This window comes from Saccopteryx leptura, chromosome 2, assembly GCF_036850995.1.
Source record: "Saccopteryx leptura isolate mSacLep1 chromosome 2, mSacLep1_pri_phased_curated, whole genome shotgun sequence".
Taxonomy (NCBI): Eukaryota; Metazoa; Chordata; class Mammalia; order Chiroptera; family Emballonuridae; genus Saccopteryx; species Saccopteryx leptura.
In genome coordinates, this window is record NC_089504.1 from 29,115,946 (window position 1) to 29,128,785 (window position 12,840).

Below are 12,840 nucleotides of genomic sequence, written 5' to 3' on the forward strand. Positions count from 1 at the left end.
TCACAGAACAGAAGAAATGAAAGCTGAAATCAATGCTAAAACAGCTAAGGAGTTGCCATTGTCATGGTGAAGAACCATAGCTGGCCTGATGCTGACAGGAACAAGGGGCACACAGGGAGGTCCCTTGTCATCATCCAACCTTCCATTCTCTTTCTCGCCACTCTTTTGGGTAAATTTAACAGATGCTAGCCAGCAAAGGAGAAACGTGGTTTTCAGTGTGCCAATTTTAACTCGCAAAGGAGAGCATAGAAAAGAGGATTTGAAGCTCAGAGACAATAGTTTAATGATAGCATTAAAATTACTTTATAAAAAGTAAGGATGAAAATCTTGTGCCTACTCAAAGCTTTATGATCCATTAGAGTATACCCAACACTAATAAGAATAAAACATGTTGATTGGACAGTTAGTGTGTTTTAGGCACTTTTTAGTGCTATGCATGAATTAACTTCTTTAATCTTATGAAGGAACAATAATTTCCTGCTAACAAGAAAGGAGGATATTATGGACTTACATTCACAATTTAAGTAGTTATATCTTTACTTTAGATTGTGTTTTAAATTTAAACTTTCATAGACTCCTCGAAGGGCTAGATCTGACCCAACTCCTTCAGTGGCAGTGGGGCTTCCACTCCTGACATTGACATTGCCTCACAGGACTACACTCTTCAGCAATAAGAATCATCTCAATTTTGAGCCATCTTTGTCTTATTCCCCCAACACTCAAAACCTGTAGCTCTTCAATTTACTGAACAACTTGACTCTTCTTTTGCCACTTTATTTTTTAATTCATTGAGAGGAGGGGAGGGAGAGACTGACTCCCACATGTGCCCCAACCTGGCAAACCCACTAGAGGGTTATGCTCTGCCCATCTGGGGCATTGATCCACTGCTCAGCAACCAAGCTCTTCTTAGCACCTGAGGTCACCATGAAGCTATCCTCAGCGTCCAGGGCCAACTTGCTCCAAATGAGCCATGGCTGCAGGAGAGAAGAGAGAGAGAAGCAAGAAGGGGAGGGGTGGAGAAGCAGATGGGCACTTCTCCTGCATGCCCTCATTGGGAATAGAATTTGGGACATCCATATGGCTGGGCCGACACTCTACCACTAAGCCAACCCACCAGGGCCTTTTTTTGCCACTTCTAATTCTCTTAACTACAATTGTTATCAGTTACCAGTTCTGTCTAATTCTCCTACTGCTTAGGAGCTGTGTGATTCAATGCAGTGTAGGAAAGAAGTCTTCATTACAATCTGGTCTCTACTCAGAGTGCAAGAGGAATTCTCTGCTACCATGTCACCTCTATTTTACTAGGTCAAAACATAAGAGTGCACTATTAAGGGACTCTTTCAGCTATCTTAGTCTCAATTATGTATCGAATCCAGAAAAGTTATGGTACCTAGCAAATAAAACCTGTTCTTCTATATTATAATACACATCACATAAAAAATAAAAGGCAGTACTTTAACTATTAAGGGAATTCATATGACAAAGTACCCTTTAGGTACTATTACATTGGATCAAATTTCTTTTTAAATAGCCTTTGTTACCTCAGATATGACAGATATACTTTTCTAGTTTTATATATTATGTGTTTCATTTATTTATTGAAAAATATTTCTTGACCATCTATTATATGCCATGTGCTATTTTAGGCCTTTGGGATGTTATAGGGTAATAAACTGACAAGTTCATACTCTCACAGCTTATATATGTGGTGGATATAAATAGTAAATAAATGCACAAAATCAAAATAAATGTATATCATGTACTGATTAATAATCACTTTGAATAATTAACTAATAATGTACTTAATTTAAGTTGCTAAGTCCTTTTTAGAACACCTTTTGCCTTTATTATTTTATGAAGGCTTAAGAATGATTATGTTTTGCTGTGGCTTCCTCGGAAACTTTCAACATTTTGTATTCCCATAATAGTATTTTTTTAAACCACAAGTATGTTTTATTTCTGCAGTTAGAACAAAACTAATAGCAAGAACAGCAACCAAAATATTTTTATAATACGGTTTTGAATGACATGGTGAATTCATTTCCACGGGGTAATGTTTGCTATTTGAATTCTGCATCTGCCATGGCTTTGAATGATGAGTCAGAGTGTTCACCGGTATTCATTCATCTTCCATCAGAGAGGCCTTCCCTCCCCAGCATGTGCTTCACAGCAGCCTGTACAGCAGGGGTCCCCAAACTTTTACACAGGGGGCCAGTTCACGGTCCCTCAGACCGTTGGAGGGCCAGACTATAAAAAAACTATGAACAAATCCCTATGCATACTGCACATATCTTATTTTAAAGTAAAAACACAAAACGGGAACAAATACAATATTTAAAATAAAGAACAAGTAAATTTAAATCAACAAACTGGCCAGTATTTCAATGGGAACTATGCTCCTCTCACTGACCACCAATGAAAGCGGTGCCCCTTCTGGAAGTATGGCGGGGGCTGGATAAACGGCCTCAGGGGGCCACATGCAGCCTGCGGGCCGTAGTTTGGGGACCCCTGCTCCTTATTTTGCAGACTGTAGATGAGAGGATTGAGCATGGGCATCATCATGCCGTAGAAGAGGGAGGTGAGGGCCTCAGTGATGTCTTGATTATCTGTACCGACAGACCTTTTAGACTTGGGCTTTGAATACATGAAGAAAATGGTTCCAAAGAATACAATCACCACTGTTAGGTGGGCTGAGCAGGTGGAGAAGGCCTTATGTTTTCCTTCAGTGAAAGGGATTCTCAGAATAGTGGCAAAAATAAAAATGTAAGAAATGGAAATGATCAGCAATGGAATCACCAAAACAATCAAATTTGACCCTGCCATGCTGATCACATTGATTTAAATATCAGCACAGGACAATTTTAGGATAGCCAGAATTTCACTGACATTGTTAGCACAGAATGGTAATTGCATTGCGAGAGATGTTTGCACCTCTGAATCCACAAGCCCAGAGACCCGGGACTCAGCTGCCATGAGCACGCGGGCACCTTTGCTCACGATGACAGAGTATCTCAGTGGGTAGCAGATGGCCCTGTAATGGTCAAGTGCCATCATGCCTAGAAGCACACACTCTGTGGCCCCCATGGCAAAGGAGAGAAATATTTGCACCATGTGCCCAGAGAAGGAAACACTTTTCCTAATTGTCAGAAAGCTGTCAAGAATCAGTGGGACAGAGGAGCTAGTATAGCAAATGTCCAGGAAGGAAAGATTACAGAGGAAGAAATAATGGGGGTGCACAAGCGGAAATCATAGATGATTACTGAGATAAGGGCTCCACTTCCTAGCTGGATCATCAAGTACATCCACAAAACTAGCGCAAAGAAAACCGTCTGGAGCTTTGGGTGGGCAGAAAGTCCAACCAGGACAAATTCTGTCAATATGGAGCCACTGGTCCTTTCTGTATTACATATACCCTTTCTCTATGGATGACAGAACAGAAATTTGTTAAAACAGTGTAGGTAAGAGCTCCTCTTTTGAGAATCACATTCTGTGTCACTGTAGTTCTCTATTTGGATGCAACAATATAACTCCGGGATGTATTTCTTACTGTAGATCCCATGCCATTAGAACAGGAATCCTAATCTGATTTTCTCAGGGTGAAGAGAGAAAACATTTGATTTGGGGACATTTGGATCCCAAACCCATTTATTGTCATTACTACTAGCTCTGCCTCTTACTGCACTGATTGCAGATCAGTGGCCTCTAACCTGGATGCAGCAGACAGATGTGCTTTGTTTGGCAATGGTTCTAGCTATGGAAAACGGATGGAGTTTCCTCAAAAAATTAAAAATGGAACTGCCTTTTGACTCAGTAATCCCACTTAAGGGAATATATCCTAAGAATCTCGAAACACTAATTTAAAAGAATATCTGCACACCTATGTTCACTGCAGTATTATTTACAATAGCCAAGACTTGGAAGCAGCCCAAGTGCCCATCAGTGGACAAGTGTATAAAAAAGCTGTGGTACATTTACACAATGGAATACTATCCAGCCATAAAAAAGAAGGAAATCTTTTTCGTGACAGCATGGATGGACCTGAAGAGTAGTAAGCTAAGTGAAATAAACCAGTCAGAGAAAGACAAGTACCTTATGATCTCACTTATATGTGGAATCTAATAAATAAAATGCACTGATGAACAAAATAGAAACAGAGACATGCACACATAAAACAGCCTGACAGCTGTCAGAGAAGAGGGGTGTTGGGGGACTGGAAGATAGACAGTGAAGGAATTAAGCAAAAAAAGTTATATACATACTATATATTATACATAATACTATATATATATATATATATATATTAAACACATAGACACAGAAAAGTGATGATTGAGGGACAGGGGTTTGGGGGGTTGGTGGAGATGGCGCAGGGGAGGAAAATGGGGACAGATAGAGACTTTGCTTGGAGTGATGGGCCCACAGTGCAGTGTGCTGATGATGTTTGATTGAGTTGTACACTTGAAACCTATACCCCAAGAAATTCAATAAAACAGCAACAAAAAGACAAAAAATTAAGATTAGAGGTCAGCATTGTAAGAGCAGAAGATGTGGTATAAAAATCTGTATTTTTAGCTTATCTTCAACTAAATTTTAGTATTTGGAAACATTGGCCCCATTTCCAATTTGAGCTCAGTTAGAGCCAACCCATGGCTTTGAAGCATGTCTCTGTTTTGCCAGAATACCCCCCTTTGTCTCTTGTCTGTTTGTCATCGAAGATGAATATTAGTTGCCAATTAACATGTTATTCTCAGTTGATCTCAATTATCTATATTACCTGACAGAATTGTATATGTATTTGAATGCTTGACCCGTGGCTGCAAAGCTGACTTACCCCTCTAGGCACAGTAGGACCACCATACTGTTAGGAGACTATGAAAATATTTTGATTTCTTTTAAAATTTGAATAAAACAATACATTTTTAAAGTTTTAATACATAGAATATTTATCTTTATGCTAAGGCAATATAAAATATAATATTATTGCATAGAAGAAAGGACCCATAAAGGCAAAGTGTCTAGGGCGCATCAAAATCATCATGCAGTCCCGTGTGGTTGAGGCTCTCAGAGCTCAGAACGGTGTGCTGATGGTATAAGTAGTCACTGCATTTGCACATAGTCTCATTGAGGACAGTGCCTTATTGAAAGGGCATATGTTTATATTACTTAGCATGTACCTCACTTTGATAAGGAACTTTGTGTTCAAATAAATGTTTTTTAATACAAACGAATGAAAAGTATTTACAAAATCAATTTTATCATGACTAGAGAGATTTAATGTTGTGTATTGTAGGCTCCAACTAGCTTGTGTATTTTTACCTTATACAAAACTATTATTTAAGGATCAACTGTAATTACAGTGCTTTTTATTAAAAATATGTACATTTAATTAAGCCAATTACATGCAACCCTTATTTTCTAGCAAATAAAATTAATACAGAAGCATAATATATAAAACAAACAAAAAGGAGAATTTTTTAGTTGAAGTTAAACTGCTTTGCAAGGAAGGAAAAAGCATTAGCTTTTAGTACCTCATTCACTCTTCCTCCCTCAATTTGATTTCTAAGGGTTATAGTTTGAAAACTAATACAATAAGTAGGGAGTTATATTAATAATATGCACTTTAATAATTTTTATCAACTAAAATAGTAATATATATATTGATTACTCTATGCCAGATACATTTCTAAATGCTTTCATTCATAACAATCCAAGGAGTAATAACTATGATTGTATGCATATGGATTATTCTCATCAGCCTGCTTTAGACATTTGATAAACACCACTAGTAAATCATAGTATGAGTTGACTAGAGAAAAAAAGTGATTTTACGGATGCAAGAAATAAATTTGGTGAAGATCAATTCATAATTTTCAATATAAACTACTTAAAGGTCAGAAACAAAAGATAATTTTCTATTCTTAAAAGGAAACTATATTCCCTATATATTCCATATATATATATACATTCCCTATATTCCCCATATATATAGCAAATTACTATTGAATAATGACTGAGACAGTTTATACATTCTCATTAAGATCTGTAACAAGGATGTACACTCTTACAGCTTTGATTGAACATAGACTTGGCAGTCCTATTCAAAATCATAAGAAGAAATGGCAGAAGTAGCAATAGAAGGAGACTACAAATTTGTAAGACCTGATAAGAAAAAATCAGTAATACTTCTGGCTGTAAGATCAATGGAAAAATCAATAGTTCTCTTTATATTAGCAATAAATGATTAGGATAAACATAATGGAAATTAATATAATAAAAATAAAATTATGAAGCATCTGTGTTTTATCTTAACAAAATATGCTCAAGGTATTTACAGAAATCATTTAAAATTATAATAAGCAGTTTAATAGACTATGAGTAATTGAAAAGGTACAACATTTTAATAAATGAGATAAAAATATAAAGTTGCCATTTCCCCCCCAAACTGGTTTATACATTCAATTAAATGCATTCAGAATTTTAGCTGGATTTATTTTGAGGAATATTAGTACTCATTCTAGAATTTATATAGAATAATAAAAGTTCACAACTTGCACAATTACATTTATAGAGAAAAATTTGGGGAACATCCATATTTAAAACACACTGTGAAGCCACAGTAATAAGAATACTATAATAATGGTTCAGGGACATTTAGATAGTCAGGTGGAAAAGAAAAGAGATCTCAGATATAGATATGCTTGTGTGAGAATTTGATATATCATAAAACTTACCCCAAAGTAGTGAGGAAGTAACAGTTTAGTAGATCTTGTTAGGAAAAATGCTCTTATATATGAAAAAATATAAAATTAGATTCTTAGATTACCATACATGAAGATGGAAACTAGAAGAATGAACAATTCACATGTAAAGAGAAAGTATAAGATTAATAAAAGATAGTGCAGGAAATCTTATGAACTTATATAGTGGAGGAAAAAATTTAAAAAGCATAAAGCTTTGCCTGACCAGGCGGTGGCACAGTGGATAGAGCATCAGACTGGGATGTGGAGGACCCAGGTTCAAGACCCCGAGGTCGCCAGCTTGAGCATGGGCTCATCTGGTTTGAGCAAGGCTCACCAGCTTGAGCCCAAGGTCGCTCGCTCGAGCAAGGGATCACTCGGTCTGCTGTAGCCCCCTGGTCAAGGCTCATATTGGAAGTCAATCAATGAACAACTAAGGAGCTGCAATGACAAATTGATGTTTCTCATCTCCCTTCCTGTCTGTCTGTCCCTATCTGTCCCTCTCTCTGACTCTCTCTGTCTCTGTCACCACACACACACACACACACACGGAAAGCATAAAGCTTTAAGCCAATAGAAAGTTAGTCAGAGGATAGAAATCAGTGATTCACAGAAGGATCTTTCTAAATGGTTCACAAGTACATGGAGAGATTCTTACACTCAGAAAATATGGAAAATGCTCATTAAATGTTCAAAAAGCAGTCATGAGTTATCATTCATTTTTATTAGAAAAGTAGATGATACCAAATGTTGAAAAGCATGTGGGGAGGTAGAATTCTGGTGGGAGCATGTTCTGCTGGAAAGCTCTCTGGCTGTATTAAGGTTGGGTAGGTCCCAGTGATCCAGTCATGAGAATATGTCCTAGTTATTTCTTGCCCAGAACTATAAGGAGATTAGCATGTGGGAAAAAGTGGTTGGAGGCAACCTGGATGTCCATCATCAGAGGAATGGTTCTATTACATGTGAACATGCGTTATGGAACAGTTCGCAAAAGTGAGAAGCAAATGAACTAGATGCTTGTTCAGCAACGTAATAGATCCCTGGAAAAGTGTTCAAAAAGGAATCAATATTGTGATTTACAGCATAATAAAATTTATATATAAATTTAAAATACATATTTTACAAGGGAACACACATTTTTAGAAACAAATCAAATAATTATAGGTTGAGGAGTGAATGTTAGAATCAGTGATTATGAAAAAATAATAGAAAGATTTTTAAGGAATGAGAAAAATAATGTATAGAGGAAAATAAAATATAGGAGAGCATGATTTGTGTCTAAGTTTAAATGGAAACTGACAAACAGAGAACAATATAAGGCATATACCAATGAAGGAGCTCCGATCAGAAATGCAGTTCAATAGAGGGACTATTATAAATTAACAAAATGAAGGAAAGCAAAATTGACCTCTGACACCAAAAAATAATATATACCTTATATATAATAGATTAGAAGAAAAGTTAAGACCTTTAAAAATGAGTTTAAAGTTTACATAGACCAGATATTTTTAAAAATTAAAGTTTTAAATCTAGTTAAAAAAAAGTCAGTCATAAAGTGGTTGGTCAGTAATGGAGAAGGAAGTTCATTCGCAGGGTTTATGAGAGACAGTGGTCATCCAACAGATTTCATCTGGGTACCTCTGGAAAGGTCCTGCGTAATGTAGAGATAGGTGAGTCTGGCATTCCTATTAGCCCAATTCCACTAAATATGCTTTCATTTAAATAGCCCCCCTGATTTGGCCCAGTTTTCTCCTTCTGAAGAGAAGGTGGCATCCAGGACTTGCATAGAAAGAAAGAATGAACTGAGCAGAGGAACTAAATGGCTTCCCCTCACTGGCCTTTCTGTTTCTCATTGTGAAGGGCGGCATTCGTCTTCACAGTGCTATTTGTGAGCTAGTGTGAATCGTCTCCTGGGATGAGATTCAGCCTCTTGCTTTAATTGTTTTTGAACTCAACAATTATTTTGAATATAACTATACAGGTGATACAATATCTCAGCTATTTTTAAAACCTTTTGAAAACTGTGGTGGACATAGCAACTTCTGAACATGGTCAAATAATTGCATCGTAGTTTCACATATTTGGGACAGAGAATGAATTTTTCAGGAGACTGTGGGTCCAATAATAGTGTTCAAATTGCTTGGCTCCTGGAGAAAGTGAGAGATAACACACCTGTTTTGCAACGATAGCTCTAAGAACACCAACTGGAGGTATCAGGCGCTATGCTATTTGCTGGGGGGAGTGGAGGACAGGCACAGTACAACCGCGTGTGTCAACTGTAAATGCTTCTGAAGAGGCAGGTGTGGCAAATGGGCACTATATTTTATTTTAGAGTACTTAGGTTTGAAACTCAGAGATTAGGGACCTCTTTTTTTTCCCCTCTTCTTTAAAGGATGCCAATTTCTACCGAAGAACTTTGTTGTGAAAATGACCCAGCAGTGTTTTAAAATATAAAATGGAAAGCTTTCTACACTAAATGATGAAATCTTGATGGATGATAAAATTAGATCTATTTAAATTATATAAAATTGGTATCTTACCCATAATCTGCAAAAAAAAAATAATAATAATATTTACGAGAGAAGATGGATATGTTGTTTATCTACCTCTGAGCCTAAGGAATGGTTTCTTTTTCTTGGTTTGAGAACAGTCTTCTTCCTTAATGGCTGTCTTGCTTCACATCGTTAATAAATGCTCTCTATTTTATGCAGTAATCTGCAGGACAAGGTGAGAGGATATTAGTGAGGTTTAGACAGTAAGCAGAGTGCTGTAATAATTTTCTTCTAGTTTGGATTTAGCAGTAGTTTATCCCTCAGGTAAAATTGATAGATGAGTTATTTAAAATGTTCTGACTCTCAGGCCCAGAGTTTCTAGTTCAGTGTCAGGAAATAAAAGAAAAAGAAAAAAGAAAAAAGGCAGAGAACCCGTAGATTCTTGGGGCCTTTGTGGTTATCTGAGCATTTCTCTACATTTTGAGCTTCAGAAACATCCTCCAAACGACCACCAATTAGCACAGCAAGACGTTTAAAATTCTTTTTGGGGTGAGCCAGGGAGGGGTCCAATCTTTGCAGCAAACTGAAGTTAGGACTGTAAACATAGAAGATTAAAAACTTTCCAAAACTCCAAGGAGAATGCAGTTGGAGCCAATTATATCATATGATTAGTTTATTTTTGTTTCAGTGCAACCTATATAAGAATTTTATATCCCCATCTACATTACCACAGCATTTGAAGATTTAAAGACAGAAAAACTTTTCAAGTATTGATTTGTTTATCCTTTTCTGAAATCATTGGAAAACTTCCCTTGATTATTAGCATATATTGCCTACACTGGCATAGAATTTTCAAATATCAAAAGCTGTTCTCAGAACACTAGCATGAGTTAGTACAATTTTCCTATTATGTAGATATAGTGCCTGAGACTCTGAAAATTGAAATATTTTACTGAAGACCATCCAGCCAGTATAAAAGGGGGTAAAAAAGATCCCAAATCCAGCTTTTATGACTCCCGCTGCTGCGGTCTATTTGCAGTGCTACCCTGTTGATCACCACTGACAACCTGGAATGAACTTTTCGAATATTGCACCCCTACTCTGCAGTGAGTGAAGGAAAAAGTAGGTTAGAATTTTAATAGTTGAATCTGACAATTAAATATTAATAAAAAGTTAAAACGAAAACGAAGCTTTAGTTTTCCTCTAAATCCAAGAGTTAAAGCACATGAAACAGAATGTAAACTTTTATCTAAAACAATTTCACTTTGACTTTAATAACAAAGGTCTGCATTCAAACTCAATTTTTGTCCCAGAAATGAATCTCCTTTCTCAATATTTTCCTGTTAAAGCTTTTCCAGACAACCCTATGTTTTCCAAAATAGTAATTTCTCTTTAATCTTCTACATATTTCTTCTTTCGTTCACTCTAAATGCAATAAATTATGCTGTTCAGGTGTATGTCTATTAATGCTAGTTAATAATAGACACTATCAACTGAGTGGGGGGACAGATAATTTTTTAATGTACTTTACATGCATTTGATTGAATAATCCTTATTATAATTTTATAAGATATGTAGTATTCTTGTCTTTATTTTAAAGATTGAATAACTGAGGAACAAAAAGATATTGCACATTGTCTATGATATGTACATGCAACAAGTTTCCCTAAAACAGCTGCCAAGTCCAATGTCACGAAACTTTTTTCTTAGGTTTTCTTCTAGAAGTTTCATGATTTCTTTTATTTTTTCTATTGTTTTTCTGGTCTCTATTGCATTGATTTCCAGTTTGATTTTTGTTATTTCCTTCCTACTACTGCTAACATTGGGCTTAGTTTGCTCTTTTATTTTTTACCCCTAGATCCTTGAGGTGTAAAGTTAGGTTATTTGAGATCTTTCTTTTTTATTAATATATGCATTTATCATATTAACTTCCCTCTAAAAATTGTTTTTTAGCATCCCATAGAATTTGTTATGCTGTGTTTTGATTTTCATTTGTTTCAAGATATATTTTTACTTCCCTTTTAATTTCTTATTTGACCCTTTGGCTGTTTATGAGAGTGTTGTTTAGTTTTCACATATTTGTAAATTACCTACTTTCCCTCTTGTTGATTTGTGGTATCATACGACGGTGGTCAGAGGAGATACTCAGTGTGTTGTGTGGCTCTAGGACAGGGGCTATTTTTTTCTTATGATTGAAGCAGAGCCTTCCCTGCACACAGCAAAATCTTAGTCTGTTTGGGCCTGATAACATTTTCTAGCCTCACCCTAATGATTCCGTGAGACCCCACTCCATCCAAAGGTATGTGAGCATTCATTGGGTGGGAGCTAGACTTAGGATACCTGGGGACATTGCTGAGTGGTCTCAGACCCAGCACTGGCACTGAGTTTGAAACCTGTATCAATCTGATGAACACCACTGGTTCCTACCTGGTGATTCATTGAGAACATACCTCATGCAACTTGAGTACTGCCAAAGGCTCTTTCAGTGTCTGAGCCTAACAGAAAAATCTTGAGGTGCCTTGGGCCTTATGCAGAGCTGCCCCAGGGAACAGTACTGGTATAAGCTAAGCTTGGCACTTAGCTTGTTTTTGCCCAAATGTACCCAAGCTCAGGAGAGGCAGGCTCAAAATGTAGATCACTTATAGCCCCAAACCGGTTTCCCAGGGCCAGTCACAGACAGCTTCTGACATTGGCTTGTACCAAAGTCCCTCAAAGAGGCCCAAAATCAATATAGCCCATGGCTAGCTTCACACAACATCAGTGCAGGATCCAATAAGCTTCACAAGCTGTATATCTAAAAGAATATCTCAGCATGGCACTAAGCCCTGCTGAGGTGAATTCTGCTTTGTGTGGTGAGCACCTGCACAGCAGCTCACACAATGTGGTTGAGGTTGTGCCTCATAGTCATCCGGCCTGAGGGTCAATCTTATGCACAAATAGGTCAATAGCAATAAAAACTTAGAACAAGAGGGCCAAAATAACCCACACAAGGAACATTTCTGGAGTATCCAGCTCAGGTGATCAAGGAGACAGTACCATAGACCCCACAGGACACCTATACTATAAGGCCATCCCACCAAGACTGGGAATCATAGCAGATCTATTTAATATGTAGAAACAAACACAACGAGGCAGCCAAAATGGGAAGAAAAAGAAAAATACCCCACATGAAGGAACAAGAGATCTCTAAAAAAAAAAAACTAACAGAAATGGGGGCAAGCAATTTATTAGATATAGAGTTCAAAGCAAAAGTTATAATGATGCTCAACAACATGAAAAAAATACATAAAAACCATAAAAAAGAACCAGTTAGAAATGAAGAATATAATAGCTGAAATGAAGAATACACAGGAAGGAATAAATAGGTTGGATGAAGCAGAGGATCAAATCAGTGATTTGGAAGACAAGGTAGAAAAAAATACCCAATCAGAACAACAAAAAGAAAAAAAGATTTTAAAAAATGAAGATAGTTTAAGGAATCTTTGGGACAATAGGAAGCATGAAAACATCTGTATCACAGGAGTACCAGAAGAAGAGAGAGAGCAAGGGATCAAAATCCTACTTGAAGACATAATGACCAAAAACTTTCCTAACCTGATGAAGGAAAAAGA

General features: G+C 36.8%; 1 protein-coding gene across 1 annotated transcript; it reads right to left on the reverse strand.

The window, feature by feature from the left end:
- LOC136391255 (olfactory receptor 13C8-like) lies at window positions 1-8,510 on the reverse strand. The gene is given in 4 exon segments (XM_066362808.1): window positions 1-185; window positions 2,478-3,236; window positions 3,239-3,419; window positions 8,376-8,510. Coding segments are annotated over 4 exon segments (1,260 nt in total).
- Window positions 8,511-12,840: the final 4,330 nt, after the last annotated feature.